This window comes from Diabrotica undecimpunctata, chromosome 10 (genome assembly GCF_040954645.1).
Source record: "Diabrotica undecimpunctata isolate CICGRU chromosome 10, icDiaUnde3, whole genome shotgun sequence".
Classification (NCBI taxonomy): domain Eukaryota; kingdom Metazoa; phylum Arthropoda; class Insecta; order Coleoptera; family Chrysomelidae; genus Diabrotica; species Diabrotica undecimpunctata.
The window spans coordinates 670,199-690,389 of NC_092812.1; the positions used below are offsets into that span (position 1 = coordinate 670,199).

The 20,191-nt window shown below is 36.8% G+C and overlaps 1 protein-coding gene across 1 annotated transcript in view; it reads right to left on the reverse strand.

The window, feature by feature from the left end:
• The window catches only part of LOC140452239 (uncharacterized), a 98,337-nt gene that overhangs the window by 56,041 nt on the left and 22,105 nt on the right, over window positions 1–20,191 (reverse strand). Inside the window, exons 8-12 of the mRNA XM_072546375.1 lie at window positions 19,682–19,792; window positions 15,547–15,657; window positions 11,521–11,631; window positions 7,432–7,542; window positions 3,342–3,452 (exon numbers count right to left, since the gene is read on the reverse strand). Of these exons, the coding sequence (XP_072402476.1) occupies window positions 3,342–3,452; window positions 7,432–7,542; window positions 11,521–11,631; window positions 15,547–15,657; window positions 19,682–19,792 (555 nt within the window). The remainder of the gene's footprint in view (window positions 1–3,341; window positions 3,453–7,431; window positions 7,543–11,520; window positions 11,632–15,546; window positions 15,658–19,681; window positions 19,793–20,191) is intronic.

Genomic DNA, 20,191 nt, shown 5'->3' on the forward strand with positions numbered 1-20,191 from the left:
AAATAATCAACAACTACTAAAGCATATTGGGAACCTTTATAAGACCTAGGATACGGACCAATGAGATCTAAAGGTAGAAGTTGAAATGGAAAATCAATCTGTAGATAATTACCCATTAAACCTGGTTGAGGAAGATTTGTTGGTTTGCATGTAGCACAGATTTTGCAATTAGCAATATAGCTACGTACAGTTTGACGCATCTTAGGCCAGTAATAAAGTTCAGATATTCGACGCAAAGGTGGCCAAAACCTCTGCTCTATTAGGAGTTGGAACGACTATCTTCCAATCCGACATTCCAGTAAGGGCATCCATGGAACTTAAGACATGTTTATACAAAACACCATGTTCAACTTTAAAATCAGGAAATTTACCTGGTACATTCTGTACATCATACAACATTTTCCGATACCAGTCATCTGGTTGTTAAGGAAGATAAGTCTAACAAATTAATATCAAAAGTTCTAGAGAGTGCATCAGCGACTACTACACCTGAAGCTTTACGATGAACAATTTTATAATCGTATTGTGCCAATTTTAAAATCCACCTAGCCAAACGAGGAGATGGGTTCTTCATACTTTGTAACCACACCAAACTACTGTGGTCAGTTATGACCGTAAACGAACGACCTTCAAGAAAATATCTAAAATGTTCAATACCTGTAATTATAGCTAACAACTCCTTTTCAGTTGTAGCATAATTTTTCTGGACTTTATTTAATTTCCTGCTGGTGTAGGCTATAGGGTGTTCTTCTCCATCAACAATTTGATAGAGTACCCCACCAGATGCTGTGTTTGAACAATCAGTCATCAAATAGAAAGGCTTAGAGAAATCCGGTGCTACCATAACTGGGGAATTTGTGAGAGCCTCCTTGATTTTAATGAAAGCTTCATTAGCTTCAGGAGTCCACACAATATTTTGTCCCTTTTTCCTATTTTGAAGTAGATCAGTGATAGGGGACAACAAGGTAGAATAAGACTTGACAAATTTTTTGTAATAAACCACCATTCCTAACAATCGACGGACTTGAGTGGTATTTTTAGGCACTGGAAAATCACGAATAGCCGATACCTTATCAGCATCAGTATGGAGACCATGTGAATCTACAACATATCCCAAAAACTTAATAGACTCACGACAAAAGCTACTTTTATCTAAGTTAATAGTCAAATTTGCATCTTTTAAACGCTGAAACAACTGCTGCAATACAGAGATATGAGTTTCAAAATCAGGAGTAATAACAAGATATCATCAAGATAATACTGACACAAAGGATCTCAAGCAGGACCAATTACCAAATCCATTAACCGACACATAGTCTGCGGAGCAGACACAAGACCAAAAGGCATTGTAGTGAACTGATACAATCCTTTTCCATTGACTGCAAAAGCAGTGAGCTTCTTACTCTCTTCGCTCAGTGGAATCTGTAAAAATGCTTTCTTCAACTCAATAGATGAAATGAATTTAGCGTTTTGTAACTTACTCAGGATGATATCTATACGAGGTATAGGATACGCATCTCTGTTCATGGTTATACTGTTAAGTTTACGTCCGTCAAAACAGACACGAAAAGTCCAGTCTTTCTTTTTTGTCAACCACAAAGAGCTACAAAAAGAAGAAGTACTGGGCTCAATAATACCTAACTTTAGCATTTCATCTACCTCCTTTACTAGGCTTTCATGCCAGGCTTGATGCAAGGGATATTGATATTGCCTGAAGGGCTTGGACGAACCCACATCAATGTGATGTTCGATGAGATGAGTTTTACCCAACTTATTTTTCGAAGAGATAGAAGAGAATGATTTGATAACATTATTTAACTGCTCTACTTCACGAGCATTAAGTCTACTCATATCTTTAACTGCATTGACACAAGAGATATTAAACGAAGAGACAGATATCATTCTTTTACAAAAACTAACAGAAACTTTTGTCTTTCGGTGGAGGATGAAAAGTTTGACTGGTGGATGCTTGAGCATCCAGACTCCAGAAACGTCTTCCTGGTTTTTGAGGATTTTCGACTTTATTCCCTGTATTTCGTTGAGGAGCGGGAGCCAGGGACAACCCACCCCTTCTGTCGTTTCCCGAACAGAATTGACATTCAAATTTGCGGACACCTTGACGTCCACATACATAACAAAACCGAATTCTAGGTTCAGAACATTCATAATACCCATGTCCTGATTGACGACAATTCCAACAGGTAATCTTTGAGTTAAAAGCAGAGACATTATCAGACCGAGAATAATTTGGTCTACCCGAATAGGGCGAATCAGGATTTCTAAACATCTGGCGAATAGGAGCTCTAGACACACTGTCAGACGTCCATGACAAAACTTCTTCCAGCTTCTTACATTTTTCAGTAACATCAAAAATCGAGGGAATATCTGTAAGTGCCAGACTAGAATGGTACGATGGCAACAAATTTTTCTTGATAATCCTGACAATATGAGGTTCAGAAAGAGGAGTCTCCAGACGTTTACACAGACTAACAATCTCGTTAATAAAAATTGTAACTTTCTCTTGTGGAGCTTGTTTACGAGAATTGATTTCATCAAGGAGATTATCCTCGTAGTTCTAAGGGAGAAAATCTGATCTAAGTTTGGCAACTAACTCTTGCCAAGAAGCAAAACTACCTTGGTTATTGAGGTACCAAGTAAAAGCTGAATTTTTAAATAGGTCAGCAGCAGAAGAGTAACACTCTTCCTCGCTGTTACCACGTGCTATACGCAGACATTCTACCTTCTCCAAGAAACTACCAACATTTTCATTTGATTGTCGTGAAAAATGTACACCCCATTTATGACTAGGAGCAGACTTAACAAAAGGAAAGGAATTTACAGAAACATTAGCATTATGAGGAGTGGAATGAGCCTGTGGAGTCACTCTAAAATCAAGTTCACCTTCCAGAGTAAGAATTCTAAGATTAAGAGACTTCTTTAGTTCATCCTCTTCCTCTGTTGTAGATTCTAACAGATGGACTCTACCTGCAACATGACCTAACCGAGAAGTATAACGACCATAGGCAGTGTCACAAGAAGAACCAACAAAAGAACCAATTTTCACTTTCAAATCTGCAAGAGTAGCCTCTATTTCAGGAATCTCATCACTAAAATTAAGATTGGAAGTTGACAGAACAACATGACTCCTATTTGCTGAAGCTTGCTTCAAAGCACCTCTCAGAACACCCCTTTTTTCATCAACTGTTTTTAACAATGGACTGGTTAAATGACGGACTCTCAACTCATACCCTAATTCAGGAGCTAATAGATGCTCTACCTTAAAAGCTGACATATTACACAACTGAGAGATATACAAGAGAATGAGTAAAAGTAGTACTTACTCTCTGACTCCAAGTTAATATTCTGAAGAGATACCTATACCAGTAATGTTTACTTGTTTTGGTCCAGTCGTGAAATCCAATGAAATATACTGCTACAACTCCCAAAGGAACCTAAAATTTCAAAAACTGTTATTTCGAGGTAGTGACTCAACTTATTGACTACTCCGGACTTGTAAAATGTGTGAAATAGTTAACTTTAAGTTATTTAAATTTTTAATTTATTTATTATTAATCTAAAATAGTTATTTAACCAATCAAAACCAAAGCAATTTATTCAGTCTACACAGAATATAGCAAAACAAGTTGATTTAAGGTATAGATATAAAAAAAAATTTTGAAGTACAAAAACTAAATGTTAAAATGAAAATCTAAAAGCACAACTAGTGAAAACCATAACAACCCAAGATCAAAACCAAAAGTTAAAGGAGATATATTTTTTTTAAGCCAGAAGTGGAAAAGAAGCCACACGTTGGGTCTAGCCAATTGAAACCTCTATACTTCGGGAGTATTGGATTTTAGGAAGCGTATAGCTTACAAATTTCAGAAGCACTGGAAGAGAGGTGATGCAAAATACTAAAGATATGGCTAAGCTCAGAGGAACAAATTTAAATAGCCAAAGAGACACTAAATCTCAAGTGAGGATTCGGGCTAGCTTCAATGCACTGAGTCGTGGCTGAAATTTAGTAAAATAATCAACAACTACTAAAGCATATTGGGAACCTTTATAAGACCTAGGATACGGACCAATGAGATCTAAAGGTAGAAGTTGAAATGGAAAATCAATCTGTAGATAATTACCCATTAAACCTGGTTGAGGAAGATTTGTTGGTTTGCATGTAGCACAGATTTTGCATTTAGCAATATAGCTACGTACAGTTTGACGCATCTTAGGCCAGTAATAAAGTTCAGATATTCGACGCAAAGGTGGCCAAAACCTCTGCTCTATTAGGAGTTGGAACGACTATCTTCCAATCCGACATTCCAGTAAGGGCATCCATGGAACTTAAGACATGTTTATACAAAACACCATGTTCAACTTTAAAATCAGGAAATTTACCTGGTACATTCTGTACATCATACAACATTTTCCGATACCAGTCATCTGGTTGTTAAGGAAGATAAGTCTAACAAATTAATATCAAAAGTTCTAGAGAGTGCATCAGCGACTACTACACCTGAAGCTTTACGATGAACAATTTTATAATCGTATTGTGCCAATTTTAAAATCCACCTAGCCAAACGAGGAGATGGGTTCTTCATACTTTGTAACCACACCAAACTACTGTGGTCAGTTATGACCGTAAACGAACGACCTTCAAGAAAATATCTAAAATGTTCAATACCTGTAATTATAGCTAACAACTCCTTTTCAGTTGTAGCATAATTTTTCTGGACTTTATTTAATTTCCTGCTGGTGTAGGCTATAGGGTGTTCATCTCCATCAACAATTTGATAGAGTACCCCACCAGATGCTGTGTTTGAACAATCAGTCATCAAATAGAAAGGCTTAGAGAAATCCGGTGCTACCATAACTGGGGAATTTGTGAGAGCCTCCTTGATTTTAATGAAAGCTTCATTAGCTTCAGGAGTCCACACAATATTTTGTCCCTTTTTCCTATTTTGAAGTAGATCAGTGATAGGGGACAACAAGGCAGAATAAGACTTGACAAATTTTTTGTAATAAACCACCATTCCTAACAATCGACGGACTTGAGTGGTATTTTTAGGCACTGGAAAATCACGAATAGCCGATACCTTATCAGGATCAGTATGGAGACCATGTGAATCTACAACATATCCCAAAAACTTAATAGACTCACGACAAAAGCTACTTTTATCTAAGTTAATAGTCAAATTTGCATCATTTAAACGCTGAAACAACTGCTGCAATACAGAGATATGAGTTTCAAAATCAGGAGTAATAACAAGAATATCATCAAGATAATACTGACACAAAGGATCTCAAGCAGGACCAATTACCAAATCCATTAACCGACACATAGTCTGCGGAGCAGACACAAGACCAAAAGGCATTGTAGTGAACTGATACAATCCTTTTCCATTGACTGAAAAAGCAGTGAGCTTCTTACTCTCTTCGCTCAGTGGAATCTGTAAAAATGCTTTCTTCAAGTCAATAGATGAAATGAATTTAGCGTTTTGTAACTTACTCAGGATGATATCTATACGAGGTATAGGATACGCATCTCTGTTCATGGTTATACTGTTAAGTTTACGTCCGTCAAAACAGACACGAAAAGTCCAGTCTTTCTTTTTTGTCAACCACAAAGGGCTACAAAAAGAAGAAGTACTGGGCTCAATAATACCTAACTTTAGCATTTCATCTACCTCCTTTACTAGGCTTTCATGCCAGGCTTGAGGCAAGGGATATTGATATTGCCTGAAGGGCTTGGACGAACCCACATCAATGTGATGTTCGATGAGATGAGTTTTACCCAACTTATTTTTCGAAGAGATAGAAGAGAATAATTTGATAACATTATTTAACTGCTCTACTTCACGAGCATTAAGTCTAATCATATCTTTAACTGCATTGACACAAGAGATATTAAACGAAGAGACAGATAAGGAAAATTCAGGAAAATTTAATTCACTATTAAAAGTTTTCAGAAAATCCAGTTTTCAGAAATCATTCTTTTACAAAAACTAACAGAAACTTTTGTCTTTCGGTGGAGGATGAAAAGTTTGACTGGTGGATGCTTGAGCATCCAGACTCCAGAAACGTCTTCCTGGTTTTTGAAGATTTTCGACTGTATTCCCTGTATTTCGTTGAGGAGCGGGAGCCAGGGACAACCCACCCCTTCTGTCGTTTCCCGAATAGAATTGACATTCAAATTTGCGGACACCTTGACGTCCACATCCATAACAAAACCGAATTCTAGGTTCAGAACATTCATAATACCCATGTCCTGATTGACGACAATTCCAACAAGTAATCTTTGAGTTAAAAGCAGAGACATTATCAGACCGAGAATAATTTGGTCTACCCGAATAGGACGAATCGGGATTTCTAAACATCTGCCGAATAGGAGCTCTAGACACACTGTCAGACGTCCATAACAAAACTTCTTCCAGCTTCTTACATTTTTCAGTAAGATCAACAATCGAGGGAATATCTGTAAGTGCCAGACTAGAATGGTACGATGGCAACAAATTTTTCTTGATAATCCTGACAATATGAGGTTCAGAAAGAGGAGTCTCCAGACGTTTACACAGACTAACAATCTCGTTAATAAAAATTGTAACTTTCTCTTGTGGAGCTTGTTTACGAGACTTGATTTCATCAAGGAGATTATTCTCGTAGTTATAAGGGAGAAAATCTGATCTAAGTTTGGCAACTAACTCTTGCCAAGAAGCAAAACTACCTCGGTTATTGAGGTACCAAGTAAAAGCTGAATTTTTAAATAAGTCAGCAGCAGAAGAGTAACACTCTTCCTCGCTGTTACCACGTGCTATACGTACACATTCTACCTTCTCCAAGAAACTACCAACATTTTCATTTGATTGTCCTGAAAAATGTACACCCCATTTATGAATAGGAGCAGACTTAACAAAAGGAAAGGAATTTACAGAAACACTAGCATTATGAGGAGTGGAATGAGCCTGTGGAGTCACTCTAAAATCAAGTTCACCTTCCAGAGTAAGAATTCTACGATTAAGAGACTTCTTTAGTTCATCCTCTTCCTCTGTTGTAGATTCTAACAGATGGACTCTACCTGCAACGTGACCTAACCGAGAAGTATAACGACCATAGGCAGTGTCACAAGGGGAACCAACAAAATAACCAATTTTCACTTTCAAATCTGCAAGAGTAGCCTCTATTTCAGGAATCTCATCACTAAAATTAAGATTGGAAGTTGACAGAACAACATGACTCCTATTTGCTGAAGCTTGCTTTAAAGCACCTCTCAGAACACCCCTTTTTTCATCAACTGTTTTTAACAATGGACTGGTTAAATGACGGACTCTCAACTCATACTCTAATTCAGGAGCTAATAGATGCTCTACCTTAAAAGCTGACATATTACACAACTGAGAGATATATAAGAGAATGAGTAAAAGTAGTACTTACTCTCTGACTCCAAGTTAATATTCTGAAGGGATATCTATACCAGTAATGTTTACTTGTTTTGGTCCAGTCGTGAAATCCAATGAAATATACTGCTACAACTCCCAAAGGAACCTAAAATTTCAAAAACTGTTAGTTCGAGGTAGTGACTCAACTTATTGACTACTCCGGACTTGTAAAATATGTGAAATAGTTAACTTTAAGTTATTTAAATTTTTAATTTATTTATTATTAATCTAAAATAGTTATTTAACCAATCAAAACCAAAGCAATTTATTCAGTCTACACAGAATATAGCAAAACAAGTTGATTTAAGGTATAGATACAAAAAAAAAATTTGAAGTACAAAAACTAAATGTTAAAATGAAAATCTAAAAGCACAACTAGTGAAAACCATAACAACCCAAGATCAAAACTAAAAGTTAAAGGAGATATATTTTTTTTAAGCCAGAAGTGGAACAGACGCCACACGTTGGGTCTAGCCGATTGAAACCTCTATACTTCGGGAGTATTGGATTTTAGGAAGCGTATAGCTTACAAATTTCAGAAGCACTGGAAGAGAGGTGATGTAAAATACTAAAGATATAGCTAAGCTCAGAGGAACAAATTTAAATAGCCAAAGAGACAGTAAATCTCAAGTGAGGATTCGGGCTAGCTTCAATGCACTGAGTCGTGGCTGAAATTTAGTAAAATAATCAACAACTACTAAAGCATATTGGGAACCTTTATAAGACCTAGGATACGGACCAATGAGATCTAAAGGTAGAAGTTGAAATGGAAAATCAATCTGTAGATAATTACCCATTAAACCTGGTTGAGGAAGATTTGTTGGTTTGCATGTAGCACAGTTTTTGCATTTAGCAATATAGCTACGTACAGTTTGACGCATCTTAGGCCAGTAATAAAGTTCAGATATTCGACGCAAAGGTGGCCAAAACCTCTGCTCTATTAGGAGTAGGAACGACTATCTTCCAATTCGACATTCCAGTAAGGGCATCCATGGAACTTAAGACATGTTTATACAAAACACCATGTTCAACTTTAAAATCAGGAAATTTACCTGGTACATTCTGTACATCATACAACATTTTCCGATACCAGTCATCTGGTTGTTAAGGAAGATAAGTCTAACAAATTAATATCAAAAGTTCTAGAGAGTGCATCAGCGACTACTACACCTGAAGCTTTACGATGAACAATTTTATAATCGTATTGTGCCAATTTTAAAATCCACCTAGCCAAACGAGGAGATGGGTTCTTCATACTTTGTAACCACACCAAACTACTGTGGTCAGTTATGACCGTAAACGAACGACCTTCAAGAAAATATCTAAAATGTTCATTACCTGTAATTATAGCTAACAACTCCTTTTCAGTTGTAGCATAATTTTTCTGGACTTCATTTAATTTCCTGCTGGTGTAGGCTATAGGGTGTTCTTCTCCATCAACAATTTGATAGAGTACCCCACCAGATGCTGTGTTTGAACAATCAGTCATCAAATAGAAAGGCTTAGAGAAATCCGGTGCTACCATAACTGGGGAATTTGTGAGAGCCTCCTTGATTTTAATGAAAGCTTCATTAGCTTCAGGAGTCCACACAATATTTTGTCCCTTTTTCCTATTTTGAAGTAGATCAGTGATAGGGGACAACAAGGTAGAATAAGACTTGACAAATTTTTTGTAATAAACCACCATTCCTAACAATCGACGGACTTGAGTGGTATTTTTAGGCACTGGAAAATCACGAATAGCCGATACCTTATCAGGATCAGTATGGAGACCATGTGAATCTACAACATATCCCAAAAACTTAATAGACTCACGACAAAAGCTACTTTTATCTAAGTTAATAGTCAAATTTGCATCTTTTAAACGCTGAAACAACTGCTGCAATACAGAGATATGAGTTTCAAAATCAGGAGTAATAACAAGAATATCATCAAGATAATACTGACACAAAGGATCTCAAGCAGGACCAATTACCAAATCCATTAACCGACACATAGTCTGCGGAGCAGACACAAGACCAAAAGGCATTGTAGTGAACTGATACAATCCTTTTCCATTGACTGAAAAAGCAGTGAGCTTCTTACTCTCTTCGCTCAGTGGAATCTGTAAAAATGCTTTCTTCAAGTCAATAGATGAAATGAATTTAGCGTTTTGTAACTTACTCAGGATGATATCTATACGAGGTATAGGATACGCATCTCTGTTCATGGTTATACTGTTAAGTTTACTCCGTCAAAACAGACACGAAAAGTCCAGTCTTTCTTTTTTGTCAACCACAAAGGGCTACAAAAAGAAGAAGTACTGGGCTCAATAATACCTAACTTTAGCATTTCATCTACCTCCTTTACTAGGCTTTCATGCCAGGCTTGAGGCAAGGGATATTGATATTGCCTGAAGGGCTTGGACGAACCCACATCAATGTGATGTTCGATGAGATGAGTTTTACCCAACTTATTTTTCGAAGAGATAGAAGAGAATAATTTGATAACATTATTTAACTGCTCTACTTCACGAGCATTAAGTCTACTCATATCTTTAACTGCATTGACACAAGAGATATTAAACGAAGGGACAGATAAGGAAAATTCAGGAAAATTTAATTCACTATTAAAAGTTTTCAGAAAATCCAGTTTTCAGAAATCATTCTTTTACAAAAACTAACAGAAACTTTTGTCTTTCGGTGGAGGATGAAAAGTTTGACTGGTGGATGCTTGAGCATCCAGACTCCAGAAACGTCTTCCTGGTTTTTGAGGATTTTCGACTGTATTCCCTGTATTTCGTTGAGGAGCGGGAGCCAGGGACAACCCACCCCTTCTGTCGTTTCCCGAATAGAATTGACATTCAAATTTGCGGACACCTTGACGTCCACATCCATAACAAAACCGAATTCTAGGTTCAGAACATTCATAATACCCATGTCCTGATTGACGACAATTCCAACAAGTAATCTTTGAGTTAAAAGCAGAGACATTATCAGACCGAGAATAATTTGGTCTACCCGAATAGGACGAATCGGGATTTCTAAACATCTGCCGAATAGGAGCTCTAGACACACTGTCAGACGTCCATGACAAAACTTCTTCCAGCTTCTTACATTTTTCAGTAAGATCAACAATCGAGGGAATATCTGTAAGTGCCAGACTAGAATGGTACGATGGCAACAAATTTTTCTTGATAATCCTGACAATATGAGGTTCAGAAAGAGGAGTCTCCAGACGTTTACACAGACTAACAATCTCGTTAATAAAAATTGTAACTTTCTCTTGTGGAGCTTGTTTACGAGACTTGATTTCATCAAGGAGATTATTCTCGTAGTTATAAGGGAGAAAATCTGATCTAAGTTTGGCAACTAACTCTTGCCAAGAAGCAAAACTACCTCGGTTATTGAGGTACCAAGTAAAAGCTGAATTTTTAAATAAGTCAGCAGCAGAAGAGTAACACTCTTCCTCGCTGTTACCACGTGCTATACGTAGACATTCTACCTTCTCCAAGAAACTACCAACATTTTCATTTGATTGTCCTAAAAAATGTACACCCCATTTATGAATAGGAGCAGACTTAACAAAAGGAAAGGAATTTACAGAAACACTAGCATTATGAGGAGTGGAATGAGCCTGTGGAGTCACTCTAAAATCAAGTTCACCTTCCAGAGTAAGAATTCTAAGATTAAGAGACTTCTTTAGTTCATCCTCTTCCTCTGTTGTAGATTCTAACAGATGGACTCTACCTGCAACGTGACCTAACCGAGAAGTATAACGACCATAGGCAGTGTCACAAGGGGAACCAACAAAAGAACCAATTTTCACTTTCAAATCTGCAAGAGTAGCCTCTATTTCAGGAATCTCATCACTAAAATTAAGATTGGAAGTTGACAGAACAACATGACTCCTATTTGCTGAAGCTTGCTTCAAAGCACCTCTCAGAACACCCCTTTTTTCATCAACTGTTTTTAACAATGGACTGGTTAAATGACGAACTCTCAACTCATACTCTAATTCAGGAGCTAATAGATGCTCTACCTTAAAAGCTGACATATTACACAACTGAGAGATATACAAGAGAATGAGTAAAAGTAGTACTTACTCTCTGACTCCAAGTTAATATTCTGAAGGGATACCTATACCAGTAATGTTTACTTGTTTTGGTCCAGTCGTGAAATCCAATAAAATATAATGCTACAACTCCCAAAGGAACCTAAAATTTCAAAAACTGTTATTTCGAGGTAGTGACTCAACTTATTGACTACTCCGGACTTGTAAAATATGTGAAATAGTTAACTTTAAGTTATTTAAATTTTTAATTTATTTATTATTAATCTAAAATAGTTATTTAACCAATCAAAACCAAAGCAATTTATTCAGTCTACACAGAATATAGCAAAACAAGTTGATTTAAGGTATAGATATAAAAAAAAATTTTGAAGTACAAAAACTAAATGTTAAAATGAAAATCTAAAAGCACAACTAGTGAAAACCATAACAACCCAAGATCAAAACCAAAAGTTAAAGGAGATATATTTTTTTTTAAGCCAGAAGTGGAACAGACGCCACACGTTGGGTCTAGCCAATTGAAACCTCTATACTTCGGGAGTATTGGATTTTAGGAAGCGTATAGCTTACAAATTTCAGAAGCACTGGAAGAGAGGTGATGCAAAATACTAAAGATATGGTTAAGCTCAGAGGAACAAATTTAAATAGCCAAAGAGACACTAAATCTCAAGTGAGGATTCGGGCTAGCTTCAATGCACTGAGTCGTGGCTGAAATTTAGTAAAATAATCAACAACTACTAAAGCATATTGGGAACCTTTATAAGACCTAGGGTACGGACCAATGAGATCTAAAGGTAGAAGTTGAAATGGAAAATCAATCTGTAGATAACTACCCATTAAACCTGGTTGAGGAAGATTTGTTGGTTTGCATGTAGCACAGATTTTGCATTTAGCAATATAGCTACGTACAGTTTGACGCATCTTAGGCCAGTAATAAAGTTCAGATATTCGACGCAAAGGTGGCCAAAACCTCTGCTCTATTAGGAGTTGGAACGACTATCTTCCAATCCGACATTCCAGTAAGGGCATCCATGGAACTTAAGACATGTTTATACAAAACACCATGTTCAACTTTAAAATCAGGAAATTTACCTGGTACATTCTGTACATCATACAACATTTTCCGATACCAGTCATCTGGTTGTTAAGGAAGATAAGTCTAACAAATTAATATCAAAAGTTCTAGAGAGTGCATCAGCGACTACTACACCTGAAGCTTTACGATGAACAATTTTATAATCGTATTGTGCCAATTTTAAAATCCACCTAGCCAAACGAGGAGATGGGTTCTTCATACTTTGTAACCACACCAAACTACTGTGGTCAGTTATGACCGTAAACGAACGACCTTCAAGAAAATATCTAAAATGTTCAATACCTGTAATTATAGCTAACAACTCCTTTTCAGTTGTAGCATAATTTTTCTGGACTTTATTTAATTTCCTGCTGGTGTAGGCTATAGGGTGTTCTTCTCCATCAACAATTTGATAGAGTACCCCACCAGATGCTGTGTTTGAACAATCAGTCATCAAATAGAAAGGCTTAGAGAAATCCGGTGCTACCATAACTGGGGAATTTGTGAGAGCCTCCTTGATTTTAATGAAAGCTTCATTAGCTTCAGGAGTCCACACAATATTTTGTCCCTTTTTCCTATTTTGAAGTAGATCAGTGATAGGGGACAACAAGGTAGAATAAGACTTGACAAATTTTTTGTAATAAACCACCATTCCTAACAATCGACGGACTTGAGTGGTATTTTTAGGCACTGGAAAATCACGAATAGCCGATACCTTATCAGGATCAGTATGGAGACCATGTGAATCTACAACATATCCCAAAAACTTAATAGACTCACGACAAAAGCTACTTTTATCTAAGTTAATAGTCAAATTTGCATCTTTTAAACGCTGAAACAACTGCTGCAATACAGAGATATGAGTTTCAAAATCAGGAGTAATAACAAGATATCATCAAGATAATACTGACACAAAGGATCTCAAGCAGGACCAATTACCAAATCCATTAACCGACACATAGTCTGCGGAGCAGACACAAGACCAAAAGGCCTTGTAGTGAACTGATACAATCCTTTTCCATTGACTGCAAATGCAGTGAGCTTCTTACTCTCTTCGCTCAGTGGAATCTGTAAAAATGCTTTCTTCAACTCAATAGATGAAATGAATTTAGCGTTTTGTAACTTACTCAGGATGATATCTATACGAGGTATAGGATACGCATCTCTGTTCATGGTTATACTGTTAAGTTTACGTCCGTCAAAACAGACACGAAAAGTCCAGTCTTTCTTTTTTGTCAACCACAAAGGGCTACAAAAAGAAGAAGTACTGGGCTCAATAATACCTAACTAGCATTTCATCTACCTCCTTTACTAGGCTTTCATGCCAGGCTTGAGACAAGGGATATTGATATTGCCTGAAGGGCTTGGACGAACCCACATCAATGTGATGTTCGATGAGATGAGTTTTACCCAACTTATTTTTCGAAGAGATAGAAGAGAATGATTTGATAACATTATTTAACTGCTCTACTTCACGAGCATTAAGTCTACTCATATCTTTAACTGCATTGACACAAGAGATATTAAACGAAGAGACAGATATCATTCTTTTACAAAAACTAACAGAAACTTTTGTCTTTCGGTGGAGGATGAAAAGTTTGACTGGTGGATGCTTGAGCATCCAGACTCCAGAAACGTCTTCCTGGTTTTTGAGGATTTTCGACTGTATTCCCTGTATTTCGTTGAGGAGCGGGAGCCAGGGACAACCCACCCCTTCTGTCGTTTCCCGAACAGAATTGACATTCAAATTTGCGGACACCTTGACGTCCACATCCATAACAAAACCGAATTCTAGGTTCAGAACATTCATAATACCCATGTCCTGATTGACGACAATTCCAACAAGTAATCTTTGAGTTAAAAGCAGAGACATTATCAGACCGAGAATAATTTGGTCTACCCGAATAGGACGAATCGGGATTTCTAAACATCTGCCGAATAGGAGCTCTAGACACACTGTCAGACGTCCATGACAAAACTTCTTCCAGCTTCTTACATTTTTCAGTAAGATCAACAATCGAGGGAATATCTGTAAGTGCCAGACTAGAATGGTACGATGGCAACAAATTTTTCTTGATAATCCTGACAATATGAGGTTCAGAAAGAGGAGTCTCCAGACGTTTACACAGACTAACAATCTCGTTAATAAAAATTGTAACTTTCTCTTGTGGAGCTTGTTTACGAGACTTGATTTCATCAAGGAGATTATTCTCGTAGTTATAAGGGAGAAAATCTGATCTAAGTTTGGCAACTAACTCTTGCCAAGAAGCAAAACTACCTCGGTTATTGAGGTACCAAGTAAAAGCTGAATTTTTAAATAAGTCAGCAGCAGAAGAGTAACACTCTTCCTCGCTGTTACCACGTGCTATACGTAGACATTCTACCTTCTCCAAGAAACTACCAACATTTTCATTTGATTGTCCTAAAAAATGTACACCCCATTTATGAATAGGAGCAGACTTAACAAAAGGAAAGGAATTTACAGAAACACTAGCATTATGAGGAGTGGAATGAGCCTGTGGAGTCACTCTAAAATCAAGTTCACCTTCCAGAGTAAGAATTCTAAGATTAAGAGACTTCTTTAGTTCATCCTCTTCCTCTGTTGTAGATTCTAACAGATGGACTCTACCTGCAACGTGACCTAACCGAGAAGTATAACGACCATAGGCAGTGTCACAAGGGGAACCAACAAAAGAACCAATTTTCACTTTCAAATCTGCAAGAGTAGCCTCTATTTCAGGAATCTCATCACTAAAATTAAGATTGGAAGTTGACAGAACAACATGACTCCTATTTGCTGAAGCTTGCTTCAAAGCACCTCTCAGAACACCCCTTTTTTCATCAACTGTTTTTAACAATGGACTGGTTAAATGACGGACTCTCAACTCATACTCTAATTCAGGAGCTAATAGATGCTCTACCTTAAAAGCTGACATATTACACAACTGAGAGATATACAAGAGAATGAGTAAAAGTAGTACTTACTCTCTGACTCCAAGTTAATATTCTGAAGGGATATCTATACCAGTAATGTTTACTTGTTTTGGTCCAGTCGTGAAATCCAATGAAATATACTGCTACAACTCCCAAAGGAACCTAAAATTTCAAAAACTGTTATTTCGAGGTAGTGACTCAACTTATTGACTACTCCGGACTTGTAAAATATGTGAAATAGTTAACTTTAAGTTATTTAAATTTTTAATTTATTTATTATTAATCTAAAATAGTTATTTAACCAACCAAAACCAAAGCAATTTATTCAGTCTACACAGAATATAGCAAAACAAGTTGATTTAAGGTATAGATATAAAAAAAAATTTTGAAGTACAAAAACTAAATGTTAAAATGAAAATCTAAAAGCACAACTAGCGAAAACCATAACAACCCAAGATCAAAACCAAAAGTTAAAGGAGATATATTTTTTTTAAGCCAGAAGTGGAAAAGAAGCCATACGTTGGGTCTAGCCAATTGAAACCTCTATACTTCGGGAGTATTGGATTTTAGGAAGCGTATAGCTTACAAATTTCAGAAGCACTGGAAGAGAGGTGATGCAAAATACTAAAGATATGGCTAAGCTCAGAGGAAAAAAATTTAAATAGCCAAAGAGACACTAAATCTCAAGTGAGGATTCGGGCTAGCTTCAATGTACTGAATCGTGGCTGAAACTTAGTAAAATAATCAACAACTACTAAAGCATATTGGGAACCTTTATAAGACCTAGGGTACGGACCAATGAGATCTAAAGGTAGAAGTTGAAATGGAAAATCAATCTGTCGATAACTACCCAGTAAACCTGGTTGAGGAAGATTTGTTGGTTTGCATGTAGCACAGATTTTGCATTTAGCAATATAGCTACGTACAGTTTGACGCAGCTTAGGCCAGTAATAAAGTTCAGATATTCGACGCAAAGTTTTGTAAAAACCAAAATGAGCTGCCGTAGGATGGTCATGAAAGGTGGCCAAAACCTCTGCTTTATTATTAGTTGGAACGACTATCTTCCAATTCGACATTCCAGTGAGGGCATCCATGGAACTTAAGACATATTTATACAAAACACCATGTTCGACTTTAAAATCAGGAAATTTACCTGGTACATTCTGTACATCATACAACATTTTCCGATACCAGTCATCTGGTTGTAAGGAAGCTAAGTCTAACAAATTAATATCAAAAGTTCTAGAGAGTGCATCAGCGACTACTACACCTGAAGCTTTACGATGAACAATTTTATAATCGTATTGTGCCAATTTTAAAATCCACCTAGCCAAACGAGGAGATGGGTTCTTCATACTTTGTAACCACACCAAACTACTGTGGTCAGTTATGACCGTAAACGAACGACCTTCAAGAAAATATCTAAAATGTTCAATACCTGTAATTATAGCTAACAACTCCTTTTCAGTTGTAGCATAATTTTTCTGGACTTTATTTAATTTCCTGCTGGTGTAGGCTATAGGGTGTTCTTCTCCATCAACAATTTGATAGAGTACCCCACCAGATGCTGTGTTTGAACAATCAGTCATCAAATAGAAAGGCTTAGAGAAATCCGGTGCTACCATAACTGGGGAATTTGTGAGAGCCTCCTTGATTTTAATGAAAGCTTCATTAGCTTCAGGAGTCCACACAATATTTTGTCCCTTTTTCCTATTTTGAAGTAGATCAGTGATAGGGGACAACAAGGTAGAATAAGACTTGACAAATTTTTTGTAATAAACCACCATTCCTAACAATCGACGGACTTGAGTGGTATTTTTAGGCACTGGAAAATCACGAATAGCCGATACCTTATCAGGATCAGTATGGAGACCATGTGAATCTACAACATATCCCAAAAACTTAATAGACTCACGACAAAAGCTACTTTTATCTAAGTTAATAGTCAAATTTGCATCTTTTAAACGCTGAAACAACTGCTGCAATACAGAGATATGAGTTTCAAAATCAGGAGTAATAACAAGAATATCATCAAGATAATACTGACACAAAGGATCTCAAGCAGGACCAATTACCAAATCCATTAACCGACACATAGTCTGCGGAGCAGACACAAGACCAAAAGGCATTGTAGTGAACTGATACAATCCTTTTCCATTGACTGAAAAAGCAGTGAGCTTCTTACTCTCTTCGCTCAGTGGAATCTGTAAAAATGCTTTCTTCAAGTCAATAGATGAAATGAATTTAGCGTTTTGTAACTTACTCAGGATGATATCTATACGAGGTATAGGATACGCATCTCTGTTCATGGTTATACTGTTAAGTTTACGTCCGTCAAAACAAGACACGAAAAGTCCAGTCTTTCTTTTTTGTCAACCACAAAGGGCTACAAAAAGAAGAAGTACTGGGCTCAATAATACCTAACTTTAGCATTTCATCTACCTCCTTTACTAGGCTTTCATGCCAGGCTTGAGGCAAGGGATATTGATATTGCCTGAAGGGCTTGGACGAACCCACATCAATGTGATGTTCGATGAGATGAGTTTTACCCAACTTATTTTTCGAAGAGATAGAAGAGAATAATTTGATAACATTATTTAACTGCTCTACTTCACGAGCATTAAGTCTACTCATATCTTTAACTGCATTGACACAAGAGATATTAAACGAAGGGACAGATAAGGAAAATTCAGGAAAATTTAATTCACTATTAAAAGTTTTCAGAAAATCCAGTTTTCAGAAATCATTCTTTTACAAAAACTAACAGAAACTTTTGTCTTTCGGTGGAGGATGAAAAGTTTGACTGGTGGATGCTTGAGCATCCAGACTCCAGAAACGTCTTCCTGGTTTTTGAGGATTTTCGACTGTATTCCCTGTATTTCGTTGAGAAGCGGGAGCCAGGGACAACCCACCCCTTCTGTCGTTTCCCGAATAGAATTGACATTCAAATTTGCGGACACCTTGACGTCCACATCCATAACAAAACCGAATTCTAGGTTCAGAACATTCATAATACCCATGTCCTGATTGACGACAATTCCAACAAGTAATCTTTGAGTTAAAAGCAGAGACATTATCAGACCGAGAATAATTTGGTCTACCCGAATAGGACGAATCGGGATTTCTAAACATCTGCCGAATAGGAGCTCTAGACACACTGTCAGACGTCCATGACAAAACTTCTTCCAGCTTCTTACATTTTTCAGTAAGATCAACAATCGAGGGAATATCTGTAAGTGCCAGACTAGAATGGTACGATGGCAACAAATTTTTCTTGATAATCCTGACAATATGAGGTTCAGAAAGAGGAGTCTCCAGACGTTTACACAGACTAACAATCTCGTTAATAAAAATTGTAACTTTCTCTTGTGGAGCTTGTTTACGAGACTTGATTTCATCAAGGAGATTATTCTCGTAGTTATAAGGGAGAAAATCTGATCTAAGTTTGGCAACTAACTCTTGCCAAGAAGCAAAACTACCTCGGTTATTGAGGTACCAAGTAAAAGCTGAATTTTTAAATAAGTCAGCAGCAGAAGAGTAACACTCTTCCTCGCTGTTACCACGTGCTATACGTAGACATTCTACCTTCTCCAAGAAACTACCAACATTTTCATTTGATTGTCCTAAAAAATGTACACCCCATTTATGAATAGGAGCAGACTTAACAAAAGGAAAGGAATTTACAGAAACACTAGCATTATGAGGAGTGGAATGAGCCTGTGGAGTCACTCTAAAATCAAGTTCACCTTCCAGAGTAAGAATTCTAAGATTAAGAGACTTCTTTAGTTCATCCTCTTCCTCTGTTGTAGATTCTAACAGATGGACTCTACCTGCAACGTGACCTAACCGAGAAGTATAACGACCATAGGCAGTGTCACAAGGGGAACCAACAAAAGAACCAATTTTCACTTTCAAATCTGCAAGAGTAGCCTCTATTTCAGGAATCTCATCACTAAAATTAAGATTGGAAGTTGACAGAACAACATGACTCCTATTTGCTGAAGCTTGCTTCAAAGCACCTCTCAGAACACCCCTTTTTTCATCAACTGTTTTTAACAATGGACTGGTTAAATGACGAACTCTCAACTCATACTCTAATTCAGGAGCTAATAGATGCTCTACCTTAAAAGCTGACATATTACACAACTGAGAGATATACAAGAGAATGAGTAAAAGTAGTACTTACTCTCTGACTCCAAGTTAATATTCTGAAGGGATACCTATACCAGTAATGTTTACTTGTTTTGGTCCAGTCGTGAAATCCAATAAAATATACTGCTAAAACTCCCAAAGGAACCTAAAATTTCAAAAACTGTTATTTCGAGGTAGTGACTCAACTTATTGACAACTCCGGACTTGTAAAATATGTGAAATAGTTAACTTTAAGTTATTTAAATTTTTAATTTATTTATTATTAATCTAAAATAGTTATTTAACCAATCAAAACCAAAGCAATTTATTCAGTCTACACAGAATATAGCAAAACAAGTTGATTTAAGGTATAGATATAAAAAAAAATTTTGAAGTACAAAAACTAAATGTTAAAATGAAAATCTAAAAGCACAACTAGTGAAAACCATAACAACCCAAGATCAAAACCAAAAGTTAAAGGAGATATATTTTTTTTTAAGCCAGAAGTGGAACAGACGCCACACGTTGGGTCTAGCCAATTGAAACCTCTATACTTCGGGAGTAT